The 26,901-nt window shown below is 39.6% G+C and overlaps 1 protein-coding gene across 1 annotated transcript in view; it reads right to left on the bottom strand.

Annotated features, from left to right (window-relative positions):
* LOC104846456 (EGF-like and EMI domain-containing protein 1) overlaps positions 1-13,931 on the bottom strand; it is a 105,517-nt gene extending 91,586 nt beyond the window's left edge. Inside the window, 2 exon segments of the mRNA XM_064275377.1 lie at positions 11,824-11,942; positions 13,427-13,931. Coding sequence (XP_064131447.1) covers positions 11,824-11,942; positions 13,427-13,931 — 624 coding nt within the window.
* Positions 13,932-26,901: the final 12,970 nt, after the last annotated feature.

Here is a 26,901-nt window from a genome sequence, read left to right as displayed (position 1 = left end):
TATCTTTTGAGATATAAAAGGAGCAGATTATGGAAGCAGAGATGAGGGAAGATAGATGTCATGCCACATGAAGGTTACCCAGGGGCAGAAGCTCAAAAGAGATAAAGACTTCCAGAGCCAATAGAAAGAGAAAACCTTCCCCTAGAGCCGGTGCCCTGAATTTGGACTTCCAATCTTCTAACCTGTGAGAAGATAAATTTCTGTTTGTTAAAGCTACCCATTTCTGGTATTTCTGTTATAGTACACTAGATAACTAAGACAGTGGGCTTCTCAGCAAAAACAAAACAAAAAAACCCTTAGTTCAGGAAAGAGGCAACACATTGGACTCTGATGATGGGATTTTGAAGAGAATGACAGTATTCGGAAGGAACAAAGCTCAAAAGACTTATTATTTTCTGTTAAGGGTATGAGGAGAATAAATGCTTTCATAGAAAATGCTATTAGCTTGGTCTGTGTAGAATAAGGGTTAAAGTAAAAAAAGATTATGCTAGAGATGAGGCTGAGGCCTGATGATAGAGGTTCTTTTGCACCTTACTTAGGAGTATGGTTTACTTAATAAGCAATGATACCAGCAGGGTGGAGAACAGATTAGAGGGCTGGGAAACCAAAGGCCGAGAGGCCAATTAATGACTATTGCCAAAATGGTTAAAGATGATGAGGACCTGACCGAAGCTAGTAGCAGCAAAATAGATGTGGGCAGATATAAAAGATATTAAGGAGAGAAAATCAGTATGACCTGAGTATTAACTGGATGTGATGGAGAAGTAATAGTCAATGTCAACTGCCTTAGGCAACTATACAGATCATGGTGGCATTCACCAAAAGGGCACAAGAGGAGAAAAACACTGGATATTAGAAGTCTAGCTTAGTGTTGGACATAAATGATAAATATTAGACCTAAATGGACAAGTAAGATGAGAAATTAGAGATATCTACTAGGCAGTTGGGCAAGTGGTCTAAGATCAGGAGAAGAATATTGGCTGATTTTCCAGCCACCTTCTATATAAGTATAAAACCAAAACAAGCCTGAAATTTAGGAATCATCCTTGACACTTTCATCTCTCTCCTCATGTCCAACGCAATATCAACTTTCACTGTCATATTTATCTCCCAGTACATCTTAAATCTGTCTACTTCTTACCTCCACTGATATCACTCCAATCTAAAAGGCATGGTCGCTTTCAATAACCTACTAACTATTCCCTCCACTTCCACCATTGGGTCCTTTAATCTCTTCTCCATGTTTCACCACAGTGATAATGTAAAAACAAAAATTGATCAAGTCACCCACTCACTCACTCCTGCCATTGTTTTATATCTTTCAATAACTTGTCATTACTCTTTGGATAAGACTGAATATCAACATGGTCTGCAGGTCCCTACAAGGTCTGGTTCCTGCCTCCTTCTGCAATCCTATCTTGTGATTCTTTGCCCCTTAAATTATGCTTTAGTGACACTAACCTTATTTAAGTTCCTTGAAGATTCTGTACTCCCTTTTATCCTCCCCTTTACCTGATTGAGCACCTATGTATCTTGTAGGTATGCACCCAAGCACCACTACCATAGATAGTGCTATCTTTATCTTTCAGTCTAGGTCAGACTTATGTGTTATACTTTTTTAGAACTACCTTCTCTTCCTTTGGAGCCCTGGGGTGGGGGGCAGTGGTTAAGAGCTACAGTTGCTAACTAAAAGGTCAGCAGTTTGAATATACCAGCCAGCTACTCCTTGGAAACCCTATTCGGCAGTTCTACTCTGTTCTATAGGGTTGCTGTGAGGAAGAATCAGCTCGATGGAAATGGGTTTGGTTTGGGTTTTCTCTTCCTTTGGAGCAATTTACTAGTCCATAAGTATAGATCCATATGTGTGGTTATTTGTTTGCTGTTTACCCCATTAATGACTAAGTTCCACGGTAGCAGGAATCCTGTGGGTGTGTGTGCTCACAACAGTAATCTCTGGCAGATAGAAGATGTTCTATAAATATGTGTTAAATAATCAAATTAATGAAGTGCAGAGTATCGAGCCATCTATATATAAATACAGTGAAACCTGTGAGAGCTGGAACTCAATGGGATTGTTTGTTGTTCCAGGTCTCACAAGTTCTCCACTTTTGACAGTGTGCAGTTACCACTTTTCTATTGCTTTCTATTTAGTGGAAAATACTTGAGTTTTTCTTCTCTTGACAGGTCTCCACTTTACAGTTTCCAGCTTTTGCAGGTTTTACTGTAATAAGTCAAGCCCAAGAGTGGGTGATATTACCAAAAGAAGGCATGTGGAGTGAGAAGAGAAAAGAACCTAATAGAGAACCCTGAGGAATACCAATATTTATAAGGCAGGCTGAGGTACAAATACACAAAGGTGAACAAGAAGGAGCATGCAAAGAAAAGAGACCAAGAGAGTACAGCATTATGGAAACTGAGCGGGGAGGAAGTTTCAATAAAGCAAAAGTAGTTAACAAAGAGAAGTGAAGTAGGAACTTCTAAGTGCCCATAGGATTTAGCAACAAGGATCTCACTGATGACGTTAATGAGGAGAGGGATGCTAAGAGCAACAACAATCCCACCTAACACTTATTGAACACTTACTATATACCATAAATTATTCTAAATTCTTTATATCTATTAACATATTTAATATTCAAAACAGCCCTATGGAGTAGCTACTGTTACTACCCCTATTTACAGATGCGGAAGCTGAGAATGGAAAGCTGCTTCAGTGAAGTAAAAAAAAAAAAAAGCAAGGATTAATCCCAAATTTCAGTGGATTGGGTTGAAGAAGTGGGAGATGCAGACAGAGAAACATGGAATTAAGACATGTCTTATACTGTTTAGCATTTAAGGAGATGGGGTTGTAACTGGGCAGGAAAATGTGGCAGAGGGAGAAGGTTTTTAAGGTGGATGAGACATGCAGAAGTTTAAATACTGATGAGAGGGAGCCAATACAGAGGGTCGGTTTAAAGATGTAAGAGAGAGAGGCGGAATGCTCAATATTGTGTTCCAAGAGAAGGTGTACATTGGGAAAGACGATCCACCATGAGAATCCCTGCATATTCTATCAGGGTATGCCAAGAATTTGGGGACTTTATTACAGCCTAGAAAACCCTATGGGGCAGTTCTCCTTGGTCACATGGGGTCACCATGAGTCAAAAGTGACTCAACAGCATCTAATGATAACTACCCAAACAATTTTTTAAGGTTGTGTTTGTAGAGAGCAACCTTGAGGGATGAACTCACTTTTCCCCTGAGAAAAACAGTAGACTTGCTTCCACTTACTATAAAATGGTGAATTCCCCAAGCTTAGTGTTTCCCTCCTGTAATGCAATCCACCGTATATGCAGTCACTTATAATGGGCCCTTTTAACACTGATGCGGAATTTAGGGGAGGGGGCATGGGAAATTGTCACAAACAAATGAAGCTCTGGCTACTACTTTTGCCATGAGTAATAAAGTCCTTTGTCTTTGACCCAGAAATTTCATGTTTTAGGCCAGCATTAATGAAATAGTAATGGGTTAACTTGTTAGTTTGCAAGTAGAATAAAATATCAGACCTACACAGTTTTTGTATTATACAGAATAGAAATTACATTCACAGTATGACTCCAAGGAAGGTTAAAATCTTCCATTGTAACAAGAAGTAGGGAGAAAGAAATTTAAAAAGTTGGCCAATGATCCCGTTTTCTTCCAATGAAACGTGATGACTATCAGTGGTCAAATACTTCAGGGAAGGAAAGAAAGAGAAAGACAGAGAGAGAGAGAGAAAAGAGGACGAGAGAAGTAGGAGGGGGGAAGATGAAGGGAAGGTGATGGAAGGAAAAAGAGGTGGTGAGAGGAGGGAAGGAGGAATGAAGGAAGAAAATGTTCCTATCTAATTTCCTCATAAACATGCTGATAATTGCCTTCTGGTGTGTAGACTAATGATATTCAGAAGAGTGTCTGTATCTCATCTAAAGAATCTTTTAACAGGGTGTTCCTGGTTTAAAATTGTTAAGGATAAACTTTAGATTCTATGAATTTATGGGGCATAGCTTTCTGGAAAATGTCACATAAGCAAGGTATTAAAAAAAAAAGGTATCCATATGGGATGTTAAATGGACATCATATTCCAATGGGATATTAAATGAAGCATCATACTCTAAACTTCCCCATTTCATGAGATCACGTGCAAGCATATTATTAGACACATCATCAATTGCTCTGGGTTAAAGAAAGCCTGTCAGTGCAGGATAGAAGGACCTAGGGAGCTACAGAGGACATTCCCATCTTCTCCCTGCTTCACCTATGCCTGTTGACTGCTCGAAGTCTTGAAATTACTAGTAAAGCATAATACTAGGTAAATCTGATCCATGTGCACCTGATATGACATTCAGACCCCTTGTGATAGCTCAGAGGGGAGGATATAAAAGACTTCATGCAGGTGATAGTGAAGAACAGCAAGAAGGTGAATACTCAACCCAGGGAACCGTCTACTTTTACTACATTATTTGTTCCCTAAGAACAGATGTGGTATCTGTTTTGCTTACCACTGTGCTCCTAGCACCTAATCCTGTGTCCGGTACATAGTAGGTATACAATAAATACTTGCTGAAACATTGAAAAAAAAAAAAAGAATAAATGAGGAATGGATAGTTGAGTTGATAGAGGAAGTGGGCTCTAAAAAGGAGACCAAGAAAGAGGATTAAGAAGGCAGAGAAGCAGGGTAGTATAGAATCCTGGTTCCTGAGGAGGAAATTCCTTTAAAAAGAGAGCAAACAACAATAATCATTTCTGCTGAAAATCAAATAAATGTGGGATTGAAAAGAATCTTATAGATTTGACAATCAAAGTTTTTAGCTACGGTGCAAAATGTAGATAGCAAGTGAGCTGTTTGGGGGTCTCTATTTCTTTAATTATTTTTTCAAACTCAGAATAACCTATTCTTTCTTCCTTATTGAAAAAAAGGGCTGCCAAGGTCATGTTTTCACAGATCTATTATATTGCTGCCTCATTCATAATATGACCCAATATCATCCCTGAAGATTACAGTGTGACAAAGTCCTGGCATACTGTGATGCAATATTGTCTTCAGAGTCTCTGTCTGAGGGAGCAGCAGGGAATGAAAATAAAGCATGAATACAGAGCTTACTATAAACATCAATTGATGGCTTTGACTAACTAATTGCTAATCAATACATTGATCCTCTCCCAATTTTCAAGGAAGAGCCAAACCCTCTGTAGGCTGACAGCTAAAGATGCTATTTTCAGCGTGGGTAAGATATTAGCCCTGGACATTGTGTTAGAAAAACAAACTTTGAACCAAACTCACAGTTCACACTCTAGGAGGATGAATAGGTGATCCTGAGAGATTTTAATCTTTTGAACAGTGACTGATCCTAATTCTCCTTCTCCCTCTGGGTCTAACATGACTCTAGCATTTAGATGGTGTTTAATAAGTGTTGTGTCGGAATCGACACAATGGCAACAGGTTTGGTTTTTTTGGTTTAAGTGAATGGTGAATGGAGACACATCTAGAGAGAGAGAAGAGGAGCCATAGGAAATGGGAGGACCAACATAGGGATGGGTGATTGGAGGTATGTAATGAAAAATGGTTGTATGACTGACAACCTGCCTGATTGAGACAACGTGTTGGTCTAGAAATTCTTTAAAGACCCTTCTGAAGGCTTTTGAATACCTATCTCTGAGGATCTGAGGATCCCTGGGTATTCTAGAGGTCATTGCTTGAAAAGTGCATCTTTTCCTGGATGTTGGGACACAGGACAGAATGCACACTGGGGTTCTATGATGAATAGGCAAATTTAAAGAAATTCTCTAGGCCCAAATCTCTTTCCTATTGATTAAAGTGAATGTGTAGCTAGCATTCTCATTGCAAGGTGGCTTGTTTTAATTAGCTTTCTCCCCTTATATTTGAGACTCAGGGATAGCATAATATCTCTAATGGAAGTGAGAGAGGGAGAAAGTAAATAGTTGAGGCACTCGTAGGATAGCAGAGAGGCTAGGATTAGGATTGACATGATCTAGTAGAGCTCTAGGTCACTGGGAGGATGAGGGAGAAAGATGAGGAACCAGGAGCTGGGGATTAAGACTCAGAAAGGGATTTCAGGAATCAACCTCTCTTCCTTACCGTAATTCCCATTGGCTTCCTGTTATTAGGTGCCATCGAGATGATTTTGACTCATAGCCACCCCATGTGACATTGCAGAACTGCCCCATAGGATTTTCTAGGCTGTAATCATTACAGAAGCAGATTGCCAGGTCTTTCTCATGCGGAGCTGCTGGTTGAGTTCGCCAACCATTCAGCTGGCAGCCAAGCACTTAACTGTTGCACCACCTGCATTCTTCCTGATTGACCCTGTCTCCTTTTCATCACCTTCCTCTCCACACCATAACTAAAATAGTCAAATTTGTTAATGTGAACTGGTTCTTTTTTTTTTTTTTTAAACAGACAGAAACCTTACAATTTATTCTTTGCATGGGAGTTTGATGGAAACTGTAATAAAGAGAAGTTGATACTATGACATTGAAAGAGTCTAGTAATGATTTTATCTGCACAGAACTTTTTTCCTTCTTTCTTTTTCCTGGTCACAGAACTCTTCTCTTTTGAGCTGGGATAGAGTAGGGGCTGTTTCCACTCCTGTACTACATGACCACCACCAAACCATGGAGTGGACACAGAACCCTGGCTGAGGTAACCTGAGAACTCCATCTTCCAAATTACAGTGATGACATCAAGGAAGGGCATGTGAGCCAAGCCAGATGAAGCGGAATTATACCAAGGACTTTTACTCAAGCTACTGGAAAAAAAAAAATACTGTCTTTTCTGTGGAACCACAAGTTATTAAGTCAGCGAAAGCTTATATTTTCTAGCAGATGTATTTTTCAAAACAGGAATAGTCCATCTGAGAATCAAGTCAATACAGTGGAAGGAAAAAGCAAGAAATGAAAAGAGAGTCCTCTGAAGACACTGTTTGGGTTGGTTACAACTCTGCCTGAAATCTGATCACTTCTGGATTTTTCAGTTACATACACTGGGTGGGTTTAGTTTGGTTTTATACTTCAGTGAACTCTAAAAAAAAGAAAAAAAAAAAACTCCCCATAAAACAACAACAACTTAAGCTGTTGTGAGATAGATTTCTCTCAATTACAACCAAAGGAATCTAGAGGCTGTCTCAAAACGAGGCCATCACCCGAGATAGCTCAAAGAACATCTTTAGAGAAATTTATTTTCTGTTCCATATTCCTGGCATGATGGGAATATCAGCCTTTTGAGGAAATTTCTAAGTCATCGTTCCTGTCTACTTTAAACATTTATGTAACATAGCTGTCTACATAGCTTTATGTAACATTTTTGGGGTCACCCAGAATGCTATGATAATAAAAATATTTCTCAGAACAGGTAAAAATTTTTATTAGTGATTCTGATATTGTATTTCAGCAACTGCATTTTGAGAAACACTGATCTAAACTTTAAAATTTAAGACAATCTATCATAAAAATTTCCCAAATAGTTAAGAAAATAAATATTTAATTTATTTATTTAATGTACCATATGTGGTTTAAGACTCAGTGACAATAGGTAAATATAAAACCATACTTGAAATTGATCTTTATTTATATTATAAAAGCTTGAGTTTGATTCATATTTTTGAGAAGATAGGTAAATTAGGTGTCATTTTTAGTGTCACCAACCCTAAATGAATGTCTTTTTCTTTCTGGGAAGATTTTTTATTAATATGCAAGGAATCACTGATTTATACAATTGCAGGTTTTGAAAGGACATTAAAAGATAAACTAGTCCAAACTACACATCGCAGGAGTTCCTTCCTCAAAATTCTTAACAAATGTCTGTTCAGAATCTGATCGAACACTTCCAATTGTGGAGAGCTAACTTTTATCCTTCTTATGTTTCCCCCTCCTCCTACTCCTTCTTCTCTTTCTCCTTTCCATTGTTAGTCTGTATTTATGTAACATAATTACATTACAAAATATTGAGGAAGGAAAAAAAAGCCAATTTATATTTTTTCCATCACAGAAAAAGTTAGGAAAAAAAAAATTCATAAATAAAACAATGCAACATTTTGCTAATTTATTATTTAGCAAAATTTTTACCTTGTATTAATTTCCCTTTTCATTGCTTCTTTTAAGAGTGAACATTTCCTATTTGTTTACAAGGTATATTTATTTTCTGGTAAAACATCTTTCTGTGTTTTTCACTCATTATTTAATTATATTCTCCTATTCTTTCTCTGCACTTTTCCTTGCCTACTGTTTACCAAAACAGGTAAGATATTATCTATTATAAAGTATCACACTAAAAACAGAATTGAATCTTTCTTTTCTTTCTTTTTTTTGCCAACAGCTTTCAACCAAAAATCCATGAAAGATCAATTTAATTTAAAGTGCACTTCTAGACGACCCAGGATTTAAGCATTTAATTAGAAATCCATTAAAATAATTGTATTCCCTTTTAATGTAGTCACTTAACCTGTAGTTAAATGTGACTTCTATTGTAAAATAGCTCATATATAATCCGATGCTATATTGCTTAAAATTATCTCAGAAACAGTAGCACTTATAAATTAAGTTTAAATGTGCTGAATTCAAAACCCTGAAGTTACTGCTCACAAAAATTGGTGTATTTATCACATTTAAAAGTCTCAACTGGAAGAATACTCCTTTTTTTTCAATTCTTTCATTAATGACAGGCCAATATACTGGAACTCCCAAAAACCCAGTGCCGTGGAGAATGTAATTTAGGGATCTTTGCCTCTCTGTTGTTAAGAATTACTTAAAAAGATTGTTTTTCCACCTAGAATTTATTTCCTAGGGAACTATTTATTGATGACTTAATACAGGGTATATATTACAATGCAAATGAATAAAATTAAGCATAAATATAAAACAGACATGTGGCCTAAGACTGGACTTTATCTCTAGACCACAGCAATGAACCCTTTAAATATCATAAGATCTGGACTATTTCCCAATCTCTTCCTAAACTAGCATTTATTTATTACCCCATGTCTTAGACTGGGTTCTCTAGAGAAGCAAACCTAGTAAAGTGTATAAATATATAGAGATTTATATCAAAGAAATGTCTCACGGAATTGTAGAGGCTGAAATGTCCCGAGTCCGTGGGTCAGGATAGAGCCTTCTCCTGATTCACGTAGCTGAAGAGGATGGTAAACCCAAGATCTAGAGGTCAAAAGCAGGCCTCTTGCTCCCAGGTTGTGAGAATCGATGAATCCCAAGATTGGCAGGCAAGATCACAGGTAAGCTGCTAGCTCAAAGACCAAGAACCAGAGGTCAGAGGAACAGGGGCCAGCTGTAGGATCTAGTGCAAGCAAAAACTCCCCAGCCTTACCAGAATATTTGCTTATATTCAATGCAGACCACACACCCAAGGAAGCTTCCTTTCAACTGATTGGCTACTCACAGCAGATCCCATCTTGGGGGTGATCGCATATCAAATCTCAACAGGGAAGTGATGACAACATTATAAAACTGCCAAAACACTAAGAATCATGGCCCACACAAGTTGACACACAATTTTAACCATCATAGTCCGCCCCTTGTCAACTCGGCACCCATACACTTCTCCTTAAACCATACACAATCTCTGAATAAAGACACTTATAAAGTCATACTTAGGTCTAACATGATACAAAAAACACACGTGCAACCAAAACACACTAGTCCTGTTTACATCTTATACTTTATAAGTGGAGAAAAAAAATATTTGATGCACACATACAAAGCAGAAATACTTATAACAATTATAGTCCTTGTTTCTGCAATTGGTCATGTGTCTGTAACTGGTATTTAGCACTCCCTTCTTCCACCACCCATTCTGTATTCCCTTTGCCCTCAGCAAGCAACTCAACTGGTCATGGTTCTTTGCCTGGTGTGATAACCCAAATCTTCATTCCGAAAGGATCTGGGCCATTAGTAGTCATGTCAGAATTGGGTTGCTATAGTTTTCCATTGACTTTAATCACAGGGTATGGTAGTACTAAGAGACGCCCTAAGTGATCTCTTGCATTCCAGACATACTCTTCTTTACCATCATTATGTAATATCAATCTGATTTCCTCTTGATAATCAGGATCAATTACACTAGCCAGTATGATAACTCCTTTCTTTTCCTGTTAATCCAGAGGCATAAGGAGCCCAAAGTGGCCAGGTGGCATTCTTAGGTTCCTGTTCAATGGAATTAGTGATGTGTTTCCAGGTGGGGGCATTTCTCCCTTTGGAACTAAGACCTCTAGACTTGTGGAGCATAAAGTCAGGGGGACAGGAAGCAAAAATTTTGTGAGTGGGTCCCTAGAGGTAATATTTCCACCTCTTGATTCCTGGACTCATGAATCTTGGTTATGGGAGAAACACCACCAAATACTGGATGCTGGTTTAGAGCATATACAGCCTCCTGGAGAACACTCCCCCAAACCTGGAAGGTACTGCCACCTAGCGGACATGGTAATTGTGTCTTTAGAAGGCCATTCCATCGTTCTATCAACCCAGCTGCTTCAGGATGATGGAGAACATGGTAAGACCAGTGATTCCATGAACATGGGCCCATTGCCTCACTTCATTTGCTGTGAAGTAAGTCCCTTGATCCGAGGCAATGCTGTATGGGATACCATGACAGTGGATAATCCATGGATGGTAGTTTTGGCAGAAGCATTGAGTGCAAGGAAGGCAAATCCATACCCAGAATAAACGTCTATTCCAATAAGATCAAAATGCTGCCCTTTCCATGATGGAAGCAGTCCAATGTAATCATCTTGCCATCAGGTTGCTGGCTGATCACCTTGAGGGATGGTGCCATAATGGTGACTACCATGGCTCTGCTGTTGGCAGATTGGGCACTCTGCAGTGGCTGTCGCCATGTTGGCCTTGGTGAGTGGAAGTTCATGTTGCTGAGCCTATGCATAACCTCCATTACTACCATCATGGCCACTTTGTTCATGAGCCCATTGAACAATGACAGGAGTAGCTGGGGAAAGAGGGTGACTGGTTTCCACAGAATGTGTCATCCTATCCCATCCTGCAAGGTCTATTCACATGTGTTTTCCCCATAAATCCTTGTCTCCAATTTTCCAATCATGTTCCTTCCAATTCCTGACCATTCAGCTAAACCATTGGCCATAGCCCATGAATCAGCATAGAATCACACATCTGGCCTTTTCTCCTTTCAAGCAAAGAGAACAGTCGAGCGCACTTCTTGAAGATCTGCCCATTGGGAGGCTTTTTCTTCACCACTGTTCTTCAGAGAGGTCCCAGAAAGGGGCTGTAGTGCTGCCACTATTCACTTTCAAGTGGTGTCTGCATATTTTGCAGAATATCTATAAACCAGGCCTGAGTTTTCTCTTCTTTACTGATCATAAGGAACTCCCCATGAGGCCACAGGTACAGACTTCAGAGATAGAAGGTAATGTGACAGAGTGAAGACCATGGACATTTGAGCCACTTCCTCATGCAACTTACTTGTGCCTTCAGGCCCTGCTTGGGCCCCATCTGGTATACACCACTTCCATTCAGTGATGGAGTGCTGTTGTGCACGTCCAACTTTATAACTCTGTGGGTCAGACAACATCCAGTTCATGGTGGAGAGCTCAGGCTGCATGGTGGCTTGGTGTCCCATGGTTAAGCATTCAGTCTCTACTAAGGCCCAGTAACAAGCCAAGAGCTATTTCTTAAAAGGAGAGTAGTCAGTTATCTGCAGAGGATGGCAGGGCTTTGCTCCAAAATTCTAAGGGTCTGCACTGTGATTCACCCGTAGGGCCTGTCAGAGACTCCAAACAGCATCTCTGCCAATGACACTCTAAGTACCGTTGGATCAGCTGGATCATGTGGTTCAAGTGGCACGGCAGCTTGCATGGCAGCCTGAACCTGTTGCAGAGCCTTCTCTTGTTCTGGGCGCCGTTCAAAACTAGCAGCTCTTCCAGTCACTTGATAAATAGGACAGAGTGGCACACCCAAATGCCAAATATGCTGTCTCCAAAATCCAAAGAGGCTCACTAGACGTTCTGCCTCCTTTTTAGTTATGGGAGCAGACAGAAGCAATAACTTATCCTTCACTTTAGAAGAAATATCTCAACATGTCCCACACCACTGGACTCCCAGAAAATTCACTGAGGTGGAAGGTGCCTGAATTTTGGGGGATTAATTTCCTCTAGCATGCAAATGTTTTACCAATAAGTCCAGAGTCATTGACACTTCTTCCTTACTAGGTCCAATCAGCATAACATCATCAATGTAATGGACCAGTGTTACTTCTTGTGGAAGGGAAAGGCAATCAAATTCCCTACAGACTAAATTATGATATAGGGCTGAAGAGTTGATGTAGCTCTGAGGTAGGCAACTGAAGGTGTATTGCTGGCCTTGCCAGCTGAAGGCAAACTCCTTCCAATGGTCCTTCAAAACAGGTGTGAAGAAAAAGACATTAGCCAGATCAATAATTGCATAACGGTACCAGGAGTTTTATTAATTTGCTCAAGCAATGAAACTACATCTGGAACAGCAGCTGCAGTTGTAGTCACCACCTGGTTGTTTTCAATAATCTACTGTCATTCTCCAGGATCATCTGGTTTTTGCACAGGCCAAGGAGGCGAGTTGAATGGGTATGTGGTAGGAATCACTATTCCTGCATCCTTCAAGTCCTTGGTAGTGGTAGTAATTTCTGCAATCACTCTTGGAATGTGATATAGCTTTTGGTTTACTATTTTCTTAGGAAGGGGCAGTTCTAACAGCTTCCACTTGGTTTTTCCTAGTATGATAGCCCTTACTCCATTTGTCAGGGATCCAACATGTGGTTCTGCCAGTTGCCGAGTATATCTATTCCAATTATGCATTCTGGAATGGGCAAAATCACTATAGTTGGGTTCAGGGACCCACTGGACCTACTGTGAGACAGATATGAGCTAAAACTCCATTAATAACCTGACCTCCATATGCCCCCACTCTGACTGGTGGGACATGTGACATTTTGGGTCTCCTGGAATTAGTGTCATTTCAGAGCCACTATCTAGTTATTTCCTGATTATTTCCTTTTCCCCAATGAATAGTCACTCTCATAAAAGGCCGTAGATCCCTTTCAGGAAGGCTGGGAGAAAGACTAATAGTAAACATTTTTGGCAGTGTGTTAGAGTCCTTCCTCAGGGGACCTGGCCTCCCCTCATTCAAGGGGTTATGGGTCTTTAAACTTGCTCAAGTCTGGGAATTGATTGAGGCATCGTGACTCTCTATTCTTGTGATTTGAGTTAGGCTGCTGTTTACTTGACCTAAAATTCAACTGCTTGTACAGATCAAGTAAATATTTAGTATATTTCCTATCTGTTTGATTCTAGGGACACCATGACTCATAAGTCCATATGAGTCAAGCTGTTCTAATTACTGCTTTGACTCTGCTGTCCATCTCTGTAACCATGCCCACCTTGTCTTTGTTGATTGAGTGCAGCCACTTGGTTCCCACTACCACAGGGCCCAATCAGTCCCATTGCAGTTAGGTGTCTTAATTCACTTAGGGCAATTCTTATTGTAAAATCTGACTTACATAAAATAGCAATCATAGCAGTCTTCAAGGATGTTGGGGCTCCCTTCGCAAATTTGTTCCTCACAGTTGTGGTAAAAGTTGTGTCCTCTGGGCATTCCATGTGTAAGTCTGTGGGTCTAACCTGATAAATCCACTCTGGCATGCCAATTTCTCTAAGCCTTTGGATACCTTCGTCTACAGTATACGAAGGCAGGTCTGGCACTTCAACATGATTTAATGCAGGCCACTGTGTAAAGCATGCTTCAGCGACCCAACCAAATAAACTGTTAGATCCTTCCCTAACTTCTTGAGCTGAAATATTGAATGAAGGATCTGTGCTTAGTGGGCCCATATCAATAAACTTAGATTTATCCATCTTTATGTTCCTTGCACCATTATCCCACATCCTTTAATAGTCATTTCCACACATATTCCCCAGGTTTCTGTTTGTACATGTTAGAAAAGTCAAGCAGTTCTTTCGGAGTGTAGGGTACCTCCTCCTGGGTCACACTTTGGACTTCACCCTTTGGGAATTGCTGGGACTTAAGCTAGTTGGAAGTCTAGAAGCCAAAATAGGTAATGGGGAACTGTTTTGAGAGCATTCAGCATTGCCTTGTAAAGCATCTGCTTCAGCCAATGCCCCAGGCAATGACTCAGGCAAGGGCTCTTTAGACACAACTGGGGTAATCTCATTAAATGGGAGTGGAGAGGCTAATGGTTTTACTGGGGAGGGCAGTTTAGCAGACAAACATGGAGTAATCTCTTCAGATGGGGCTGAGAAGCCTCGTTCTGTTGGCAGGAGTGATTCAATGGAATTTAGGGGCTCAGTGTCTCCAGCTACCTGATTATCTGCCCATATTTCCCTTCCCAAGTTTCAGAATCCCATTTCTTCCTGATCGATGCCTTCACTTTAACTTCAGACACCTCTAGATGTTGGCAATTGAGCTGGTATTGTAATTCAGCCACTGTTACGTTAAGGCTCTGGGTGTGGTTTTTGGAATATCAGCTCTGTTACTACAAGAAATAAGACTTTCTTTCAAAGCACAAGTGAAAACTTTGAGGTTGTTTATGTGGCACTTGAGCTTTGGCTCTGAAGCCCTGAGCACATCTCTTTCTTTCACCAGTTTGCCTAGCAAAAGTAGGACCTACCAACCAGCTTTCTTATACTTCTCATTCTGACAAAACTGTAGAAAGGTATCACACATGTGTTCACCCAAAGCCTTGCCTTCCACCAATATTTGATGTATTGGTGGCAATATTTTCTGGTTATTTGTTCAGCCACTTCATGCCATGGATTAGCAATGCCATCTTTACTACTGGAAGCAGAGTCATCAACATCTTTAAGACTAACTAGACTTGAGAACCAATTTAGAAAACTCATCCTTACAATTTTGTTTCTCTAGAACCACTCTTGGTACCCAATGTCTTAGGCTGGGTTCTCTAGAGAAGCAAAACCAGTAAAGCGTATATGTGTATGTATATATATATGTATGTATATATATATATATATATAGTGAGAGAGATTTATATCAAGGGAACAGCTCACATGGTTATAAAGGCTGGAACATCCCAAGTCCATGGGTCAGGATAGAGGTTTCTCCTGATTCACATAGCCAAAGAGGCTGGTGAACCCAAGATTGGGAGGTCAGAGAGCAGGACTCTTGCTCACAGGCTGTGAAGATCAAAGAATCCCAAGATCAGCAGGCAAGACTACAGGTAAGCAGCTAGCTCAACTCCTGAGAGCCAGAGGTCAGATGAACAGAAGCCAGCTGCAGAACCCAATGTGAGCAAAACGTCCCTGAGCCTTACCAGAATGTCTCCTTATATTTGATACAGGCCACAAGCCCAAGGAAATTTCCTTCCAGCTGATTGGCTACTCAGAGCAGATCCCATCATAGGGGTGATCACATATCAGAACTCAACAGGGAAGTGATCACAACATTATACAACTACGGTTTAAAACACTGAGAATCATGGCCCAGCCAAGCTGACCCACAATCTTAACCATTACACCCCACTCCTCTTGACCTTTCGCTCTGCTTTCTTTGTGGCTCCAGACCATCATTTCACAATTCATCAAGTTCCTTCAGACTTCCTTTATCTCTATTCACCTAGCCATGCAGTCCTTACTAGCTCTTGGAATCAGTTCTCCCTGATTTCATCCCATGTTTACTCTGTCTTATCTGAATGATGCCCACCATTCACCAGTACCAAGGTATCCAGTAGACCAGTGGGTACTAAGCACAGGTGGGAAATTCAATATTTTAGTAAAGTTTTAACAACACTTTTTTCGGCTTTTTGAACAAGGGGTTACACATTTTCAGTTTTGTACCGGACCCTACAAACTGGATAGCTAGCCCCGTACACACCACTTTTCAAGAAGAGCTCCCCTTTGATCTTATTGTGAACTTTGACACTGGCTAGAACTTCCTTAACTTCTATTCTTTCTGCCATAAAATGCCTTTTATTTTCACTTTTCTTCCCCTTCTTCCTATGGGTTCTAAAATCAATTTTATACCATGCCATCAACCTGATTTCATCTGCATCCTTCAGGCTTTGTAACACATTATCCCTCTCATCTTCAATTTTTCCACTCTCCCTTGTTACTTTGCTTGTGTCTTCAATTCTCCAAAAAAATAACCGCCTCCAATTTTGCTACCCCTCCAACTCTAAAAGCCAATGGTCTGACTATTACTGTCTCTGCATCTCTGCCATCCCTTTGTAGTTCTTTAGCCTTCATATCCATTATGCTGCTAAAATTGCTTGGTCAAAGGTTACCTGAGAGTTCCTAAAGGCCAAATAAATAACATTTCATGGTCCTAACACTTTATGACCTTTCTGTAGATGTCGATACTATTGACAGCCTCCAGTCTCTCAGTTTGTCTCCTACCTTCGCTTCACTGTCCTGACACTTTAATGATTCTCTCTCACTTCCTGACTGCTTCTTGGATCTCAGCATTTTCTCTTCTTCATCCTGTCACTCATTAAATGCAAGTTTAATGGCATGCCCCCAGAAATTTTACCTGAACCTGAAACATTTCATTTTATGGGCTTACAAGTAGTGTATGCTTTTGAGGGTAGAGACTGGAATTCTCCATTAGGAAGGATGTTGCCTTTGTTCTGAACGAGATTTCTTTTGTGTGCTCTTTAATTTAAGAAGGGGTCCTTCAGGAATTTCTGAATCTGTGAGGTAGTTCAAATGCAGATACTTCAGACTGAGACCTTAAATATTTTGTTTAGGCGTGTAAATTGCATGTATTGGCAGAACTGGACCTCTGCCACTTCATCAAAAAATTAACACTTTTATTAGATAATTTAATGACCTGATGTCTAAAAGTTACTTGTTGCTTGCTCTCCAAAATTTTTAGTGTGCGAACTTAATGTTTACAAATGGGAAGCAAATTTGTGATATCCAGGTCAGCTCATTTCTAGACTTATCGATCACTACTTTGCATTATGTGCTCAATGCCCTAATGAAACTCTGCCATTCATTATTGCAGAGGCTTTTCCCTAATTCTATGGGCTGGCTTATTCCAATCACTGCACCTTCAGTGATCTCTCCGTTTTTCCACAAGCAGAAATTCTACCATCTTATAGGTCCCAGCTGCAATTCCTCCTCTTCCATGAGACTTCCTTGGTTCCTCCAACAGGAAGTGAGTTCGTTTCTGGGAAAATTCTTTCTCTTTTATGTACATTCCATCATCCATCATAGTTATTTGTAAATATTTTATATTCTCTACCAGTAGAATATGGGCTCCTTCAGGGCAGAAAACATGTGTAATTAATTTACTATTGTTAACATTTGTACTAATTAATTATAAAATATTTTGGCTTTTGTTATTTCCAGTGAAGTCAGTGAAAAATATAGTATCAGCCTAATTTATCTATATATGTAAACTGAAGCTGAGGCAGATTAAGTAATTTGGCTGGTCAGACAGCTTCTTAACGGCAGATCCAGAATTCAAACCAAAGCTCTGATACTAACTCTAGTGCACCTTTCCCTTTATACTATGTTTCCTCCAGTTGTTTTTATATCATCCCAGGGTAAATGACCCCTGGCACTTTGCACAATGTATTGGGCTTAAGAGATACCAAGAGAGGCTTCTTAATTAAATGACTGAATATAAAATTAAACATAAACGAAAGTACCCAGTAACAAGATAAATTGCTTAACATGAAAGGAATCTAACAAAACAATTCACTTCTCAAGACACAAATCTTCAGTCCGAAAGTCAGTGGTGCCAAGAATACAGCTGACCAGTGTTAGAAATAGTCCGACAAATGTCAAAGGATGAATCTAGGCTTAAGCCATGTATTTTAGAGAGTGGATCAGATTCAAAAAGAACTCAGCCAGCATCTGATGTGACAGTGTAAAGAAAACGCATTTTCCAGGTTTATCGTTTAAGAGTTTCTGACTGCAGGCAAACAAGGCATAGCTGAGGCTCCCATTGAGAATTGAACAAGGAAAGAAATACGTAGGGGTTGGAGGGCTTTAGTGAAGAAAACATGCGTTCTGGCCCCTATGCTCTTTCTCCCACTAGTGTTCTGAATGTGATTTTGTGGATTCACAAAGGCACCACAAGTGAGAGAGATGGAAAAGTACAAGCTTGTAACATTCAAAGGGAAGCAAAAGCTGTCTGGATTGAGGCTGATAACGCTGAATTTGTCTAGGGATGGATTCTCTTAAAATTTGCACTTGATGCTCAAGAGGCTGTACCGAGAATTATCAGCTATGTGAAGGCACTCTAATTTAGCTTATGCAGCAGTTATTGCTCTGGTTGAGTGGACATTGATTCAAAATTGGAAGAATGTGCTGTAGTAGGTCAGGATTTTATAATGCATGTCTCACAACATGGGAAGTTTAACACAAAATATAAACTTCACTTAGAGGAAGATTTGAATTTGTAGGATTGCACCTGATTATGAAGAACCTGTCATTTGCTATTACGTGTTATATAATGATGTAGAGGAACTGGCCTCAGAAGAGAAGAAAGCACAGAAGGAGCTATCTCAGAGCAAAGGAGCATATAGGAGGGACTGATAGGAATGTATTTTTTTTTAATGGAATACAAGATTAATTTTACAATTAACATTCTAATCTCAAGAAATGTCTAAATATGAATGTAATATTTAAACTTTTGTAAAGTAGAACCATCAAAAATGGAGAAGAAGATATACTATTTTGGTCTTTCAAAGGTCTAATAAAAGTATCCATCTTTGTAATAAAAGAAATGAATTGCAGTAAATCAAGTAAAAATATCTTCAAAGAACATTTATTCACGTGCTTTAAAATCATTCAATTAAAATGAAAAATCTACCCTCTGAAATAATATACAACAATTTTAAAAAGTTCTATTTAAATGTGCTGGCACAAAAACATGTCTACATCGTAATGCTAAGTTGGGAAAGAGAGAGAGAAAAGTTTCTGAGCAATATATTTGGTATGATACAAATGCATAGATATCAAACTGTGTATATATGTATACATATGCATATATATATACACATACATACACACCCACCCACTAAAAAACCCACTGTATATTTATATTTATGTAAATTTTTAGACTCTATGAATGTATATATACGTATACACATATATGACTGAGTTTCTGTAAATGCTTAGAAGGAGACCACTAAGCATGTACACAGAACTTATGACAGTGGTTAAGCCTAGGTAAAGGGAAGGGTAAGTACAAACGGTAGAAAGGATTACTAAAGACGGAATTTCACTCTCTCTGTATTACTTATGGACAAACCCCGGTGGCGTAGTGGTTAAGTGTCACGGCTGCTAACCAAAAGGTCGGCAGTTCGGAATCCACCAGGCGCTCCTTGGAAACTCTATGGGGCAGTTCTACTCTGTCCTATAGGGTCGCTATGAGTCGGAATCGACTCGAAGGCAGTGAGTTTTGGTGGTGGGTATTATTTATACATTTTATAATGAGAATGAATCACTTCTCTCTATTTTAAATTATAGGCACTGTGTGTCCAAAACTGATAACTGAAATCACCAATGACACCTGGATGCTAATCTCTATTGATAAGACAGTGAATAGATTACATATTGTATACCTATTATCATAGCTACAGCTCTGCCTTTGCTAGAGTTTTCTATAACTTCTTTAGTAACTTCAGAGGAACTCCAAGCAAGTGTTATTGTTCAGATTTCAAAATCTGAACTTAAGAAAAGAGCATCAATATTTACTACTCACAGAATTTTTAAAATGTTGGCCTAATCAGAGAACTTCTCTTTTTTCAAGTAACAATATATTCCACAGCAACTGCCTCAAATCCATAATAGAGTAAGTTACATCTGCTCACTCAGAAACATACTTGTTTGCGGGGGTGACTGCACTACTTTTATTACCCACGAATTCTACAGAAAAATAAAGGCCAGAAAAGAATCGTTAAATGTAATTCAAAACTGATTACTGTTGCTTCAGTTTGTTCTTTTACATCTGAATCACATTTAATAGTTGGCTAGCTGAACACTCCTTTAGCTATTCCACAGAAAATAATTATCCTTCCTTCTATTCTAAATCTGTTTTGCAAACCATATGGCGCACGCAGGAATTCTGTGGGGTCTAATTAAAAGTGTCCATTCAAATTAAACGAGGTTACAAGAGAAACTATATTAAGACCAACCAAATATTTTTGGAGGAATTACACACAGAAAACAATATAACAGACCCATTACCAGCTAAATCTATTTGTAATCTCCATGCTGACTTGTAATACACAAAAGCTTAGAAAGTAAAGCATATCACAGGCTGGTCTAAATGTGCAGGAAAAAAAAAAAAAGCCTAAAATGTCAGGGAAGCAAACAGGCAGGAAAAGAAAGCAATATCTGCTTGATGATTTTGTGTGTCAGAGCCTTAGCTAATGAGCTTGAGTCACACTCACTGAACATATCAAACTCTGCTTGCAATAGACTAGCATAATAGACACTGTAACGTACAACCCAGATGCCCCTTCGGGAACGAAGGATTTATGATCTCATGTGTCAGGAGCACTGCCATTATATAGCCCTTAGCTGGCGTGCTGTTGAGGAATCACCTCTGCCACAGATAGCCTGTTTATCCAAGGGCATGTCTCCTGCCTGGGACAGCCCAAATCCAGCCACTAGTTCATACAGAATATAAGAGCCCAGCCCCTTTGACCCAACCTGAGACAACTCTGAAGAGCCATCTCAATCCCATGAGATTGGCTGAAGCTTTTTTGTGATTACATCACACCCCAATATCTACTTCTGTCCACTCCTGCTTCTCTCCCCTTCTTTCCATAGGTGTTGATCCGAAGGCACTCCCTAATAAAATCTCTGCGCATAAATCCCCGTCTCAGAGCCTGATTCCTGAGAACCCAGGCCGTGAATGCTGTTTACAGAAAAACCAGGCTACAAAAATCAAACAGAATAATTCACAAGAAAAAAATTTCCAGAAAAATATAGCAAAATATTAATGTCGGAATAATTTTATTGTAATATATTTTTGTAAAAAATGTTTTATTAATTAAATTAAAAAAAATCTATTGGAGGAAACTATTGAGCTTCCTGTGTGAGTGAAGCTCTCATGAGATGAAAGAAAAAAGCATTTATAATAAAGAGTCAAAAGTGTGGGAAGAACTAGATGCTTATTAAATTCAAGTAAATTATCTATATTTGAAAATATATGGGGTGATCGTTAAGGTGGAAGCTTGCATTCAGGAACCTGGAGAGGTATTGTCTTAGTCATCTAGTGCTGCTATAGCAGAAATGTCACAAATGGATGGCTTTAACAAAGAGACATTTGTTCTTTCACAGTCCAGTAAGCTAGAAGTCCAAATTCTGGGCACCAGCTCCAGGGAAAGCCTTTCTGTCTCTGTCAGCTTTAGAGGAAGGTCCTTGTCATCAGTCTTCCCTTGGTCTCGGAGCATCTCAGTTCAGGAAGCTCAGGTCCAAAGGATGTGCTTTGCTCCCGGCACTGCTTTCTTGGTAGTATGAGGTCCCCAACTCACTGCTTGCTTCCCTTTCCTTTTATCTCTTGTAAAATAAAAGGTGGTACAGGCCACACCCCAGGGAAACTCCCTTTACATTGGATAGGGCCTGTGACCTGGTAAGGGTACTATAGTTCCACACTAATCCTCTTTAACATAAAATTACAACATAAAATGGAGGACAATCACAGAATACTGGGAATCACGGCCTAACCAAGTTGATACACACATTTTCTGGGGGACATAATTCAATCTGTGACAGGCATTTTAACTGAAGGAGATATCACACAGCAAAAGGATGGCAAATTCTTATCCACATGATTTAAAATAGATTATTCTCAATATGTGTAATTGAGAAACACTTCACATTGTGGATAATGTTGATGTGATTTTTTAAGTCATAATGCAGATAAATTTCTGATAAAGTGAATCAATAAACAACAAATATTTTTTAATAATATCTGCATGAGATTATGTGGAAGACACAAAACAATAATACTTAGTCCCCATCATGAAGAAACTTAGAATATAGTTTATTGAAACTTCTCTAAGAAAAGTAAACTTGAAGAGAAAATTAAAAAAAAAATTAATTATGGATATATTTGTAATGGAAAATATTTTTTTGTAACCAATTGGAAAGTCATATAAGGAAAAGATGATTTTCTTCAATGTCATCTATTTAATAATTTACCTTCCAAACAGAAAGGATCATTATCCTTTTTTTTGGTTAGAATTGTTGTTTCTTTGTTTTACTACAAATGCCTGATACCTGCTTTATATAAATCACCCATTATAAAAGTTCAATTATAATTCTGATCAACTCTGAACACAATATACTAAGATTCTCTCTTTCCAATAAAAATCCTTTTAAAAAACAGTAATAACATTTGGTGTAAACATTACAGAAAAATAATACCAAAGGTTTATTTTAAAAACATGTATTTAAAAGTAAATTTCAACATTTGGTGTCATTTTTGTTCCTTCATTCAAAGTCTAAAAATAGGACTTGGCAAATTTATTTGTTCAAACATATATTTTGAGCCTAGAAAATTGGTTCAGATTACTTTTAAATACTTTTACATCAAAATATATGTCTAATATTCTGATGAATATTTTCACAGAAATTTACTGCACATTTTTTCTATTTAAATCACAAATTACCAAAATGTCATCTCAAAATATGCTGAAGCTTTCTATTATCACCCTTTAAAAGCTTTTCTTTCCATTAAGAACAATATGAATATTAAAAAGCTGTTGTTTATTTCTTCACACCAAATCTATGAAGTTCAAGACTTTAAAAAAACATGTTTTTATTTCCTTTTCATTTTTTTACAGGTTTGCTATGAGTTGGAATCAACTTGAAGACAATAGGTTTTTTTTCTTTTTTCAATTAATGGGAGGAAAAAAAGGAGTAATCTAGCAACTAGTCTTAAATATATTTCAGAACATAGAAAGGGAGAAGTGAATGAGTTTGGAGTACAGTGAATACAGTTTAGCATGCTTTTTAGCACTGTGATGGTTAAGATTTTGAGTCAACTTGGCTGGGTCGCAATTCCCAGTGCTTTGGCAATAATGTAATTATGTAGTTACCTTCTATTTTGTGATATAATGTAACCATTTCCACGATGCGATCTGATGTAATCAGCCAATCAGTTGTAAGAGGAGTTTCCCCAGAGTGTGGCTTGAATCCAATATATACGGATGTTCTGGCAAAGCTTGCTGGCTTTTGCTCACTCTGGATCCTGAATCTAGCTTGTCATCATCTGACCTCCAGTTCTTGGGACTGCCTGTTGATCTTGGGATTCGTTGGCTTCTGTAGCCTGTGAGCCAACAGTCTGCCATCTGACTTGCTGATCTTGGATTCAGAAAAAACCTCCAGCCTGATGCCTGACCTACAGACTTGGGAATTGCCAGACTCTACAACAATGTAAATCATTTCTTTGAGATAAATCTCTGTCTCCCTCTCCTCTCTCTTCCTTTTCCTCTCCCTTCCCCTCTCCCCCTATGTATATATACTTCACTGATTTTGCTTTTATAGAGAACCCAGCCTACGACGTTTGGTACCAAGAGTAGGGTGTTGCTCTAACAGATACCTAACATGTGGAAGCTGTTTTGTAATTGGGTAATGGGTAGAGACTGGAAGAGTTTTCAGGTGCCTAGTAGTGCCTGGCTTTTCTTAAAGAGACTGTTGGTGGAATTATGGACATCAAAGGCAATTCTGGTGAGGGCTGAGAAGGAAGTGAGGACAGCTGTAACCCTGGAGATGGAACAGGCAGCAAAAAAGCAGTGGCAGAGAAATGGTAGCAGCAAAACCAGGAGACTGGCAGGAGAGCATGGGAGCTGACACATGGAGCAAGGAGCTGAGTGCCTCCAGGCAGGAGCCTTCCTGGTGGAGTGGGGTGCCTCTGGGCACTTGTCAGCAGAGCTAGGCTTGCTGACCCATGGTGTGAGAGAGCTGAGAGCCTTCAGGCCAAGGCTTACTGGCAAAATGAAGTGATTCCAGGCACTTATCAGTCTGATAGAGGCTGGCCAGGCCAACATGCCCAAGGGGCTGTGAGACCAAGGAACTAGGAAGCAGAATCTGAAGAAACAAGGAGCACAGAAAGCAGAGCTATCTTGGTCTCAAAAGGTAGGGCCATAACCTCTGGCGCCTCAAAGAGTGGAACCACAGCCTGCTGGGTTTCAAAGAGTGGGGCCACAGCCTCCTCGGTTTGAAAGAGCCAGATCTTCACCGACTTGGCTTTGGAGTGTGAGGATGGGGCTGGATTCACTGTCAAAAGCTGAGGGGGTGGGGCTGCCATGTTGAAGGGGCAGAAGAAAGGGGTCTGCTGGGGTTGAGGGGGTGGGGTTGCTACTCAAATGGATTAGGAGAATGGGGCTCCCCAAAGCCAAGGGACCTCCTACCACCAAGAAAAAAGAGGCAGGAGTGAAGTGCCAGGAGTGGAGCACCTCCTTTGGACCCAGAATCCCCACGCTGAGAAACACCTAGACCCAAGGGAAGATTGATGACAAGGACATTTCTCCAGTGCTGATAGAGAGAGGAAATCCCTCCCCTGGCACTGGTGCCCTGATTCAGACTTCTAGCCTCCTGAACTGTGAGAGAATAAATTTCTGTTTGTTCAAGCCATCCCCTAGTGACAGTTCTGTTATAGCAGCACTGGAGAACTAAGACAATCTTCTCATCCCAGCCTCTTACAATACTTTATTAAAAACCCAGACAATATCCCCAGAGATGGACATAATGACTCTTTTTACATACTCATCTCCTGAAGTATTAAGTGACAGCCAAAAGGGTTAATGTACTTTCCATCTCCCATGTTCTTATCTCCCATAAAATGAAAAGGACAACTTAAGTAGATAAATTCTTGAGTGGCTTCTTGCTCACTTAGATTCTCTTTCTGATGTTGTTGGCAATACATATTATAAAACCTACTTTAAAAAAAAAAAACCATTGCTGTCGAGTCAATTCTGACTCGTGTGACCCCATAAGACGGTAAAATTTCCCCATGGGGTTTCCCAGGCTGTAATGTTTATGGAAGCAGACTACCACATCTTTCTCCCATGAAGCAGCTGGTGGATTCAAACTGGTGACCTTTATGGTTAGCAGCCAAGTATTTAACCACTGTGCCACCAGGGCTCCTTAAAATCTACTTATTCATTTCAAGTATGTCACTCAATGAGCCAAATGAGAGAATAGGGAAAGAAAGACCAGGATTATAGGTTGGATGGCAGAATGAAATCTTAAAGAGTATCTCATGAGAAATCACTATCTGGAGGCCATTTACTTTCTTGCACCCTTGAGCAGCCCTTGTAGTACTAATTGTTTTTAGGTCTGGTCAGGTTGATTTATGACTCATAGAGCTTCCATGTGACAGAGTAGAACATCCTCCAAGAATTTTCTAGGCTGTATTTTTATGGAAACAAATCACCAGGTATTCTCCTGCAGAGCTACCAGATGGGTTCAAACTACCAACATTTTGGTTAACAGCTGTCTTAGGCTGAGTTCTCCAGAGAAGCAAAACCAAAGCCAGTGAAGCACATATACATAGAGGAGTGAGATTTATCTCGGAGAAATGGCTCGTGCGGTTGTAGAGGCTGGCAAGGCCCAAGGCTGAGGGTCAGGCGTCAGGCTGGAGGCTTCTCATGACTTATGTAGCTGCAGGGTCTGATGAATCCAAGATCAGTAGGTCATATGATAGACCACTGGCTCACAGACTATGGAGGATGATGAATTCAAGAGTGACAAGTAAGATGGCAGGCCACTGGCTCAAGTCCCAAGAACTGGAAGTCAGATGATGATGAACCTGATGCAGGATTCAGAGCAAGAAAACAAGCTTTGCTAGAACATTCATATACACATGAGGAAACTCCTCTTACAACTGGTTGGCTGATTACATCAAATCACATCATGGAGAATGACTAAATTATTACATAACTGCCAAATTACATTATTACATAACTGTCAAACTACAAAACCCAAACCAAAACCCAGTGCCATCAAGTCAATTCCAACTCATAGTGACCAAACTACATCATTACAAAAATGTCAAACCGTTGAAAATCATGGCCCAGCCAAATTGACATACAACCTTAACCATCACAGTCTACCCCTTGTCAACTTGGCACCTGTACATACCTCCTTCAACCATACACAATCTCTTAACAAAGACAATCACAAAGTCTTACTTGCGCCTAACATGATACGACTAATGTGTACAAATGAAAACTCACTAGCCCTGTTTACATCTTGTCTTAGGCTGAGTTCTCTGGAGAAGCAAATCCAGTAAAGCTTATAAATATATATATATATATAAAGATTTATATCAAGGAAATGGCTCATGTGATTGTAGAGGCTGGAAAGTCTCAAGTCCATTAATCAGGATAGAGGCTTCTCCTGAATCATGTAGCCACAGGGGCTGGCGACCCCAAGATCGGCAAGTTGGAGAGCAGGGCTCTTGGTCATAGGCTGTGAAGATTGATGAATCCCAAGACTGGCAGATAAGCTGCTAGCTAAAGTCCCAAGAACTAGAGGTCAGATGAACAAGAGGCAGCTGCAGAATCCAGAGCAGGCAAAAGCCAGAACATCCACTTATATTTGGATGCAGGCTGCACACCTAAGGAAACACCCTTTCAACTGATTGGCTACTCACAGCAGATCCCATCATGGCGGTGATCACATATAAACACTGAGAATCATGGCCCAGCCAAGTTGACACACAATCTTAACCATCACACGTATTTTATAAACAAAGAAAACAAAAATTTTTGATGCACACATAAAAGGGAGAAATACTCATAATAATTACAGTCATCATTTCTGCAACTGGTCACATGGTCATAACTGGTATTTAGAACTGCCTTCTTCTACCACACATTCCATATTCCCTTTACCCTCAACAAGCACC

This window comes from Loxodonta africana, chromosome 23 (genome assembly GCF_030014295.1).
Source record: "Loxodonta africana isolate mLoxAfr1 chromosome 23, mLoxAfr1.hap2, whole genome shotgun sequence".
Lineage (NCBI taxonomy): Eukaryota > Metazoa > Chordata > Mammalia > Proboscidea > Elephantidae > Loxodonta > Loxodonta africana.
Note: the sequence above shows the minus strand (reverse complement) of the source record. Positions and strands in the feature narration are given on the sequence as shown.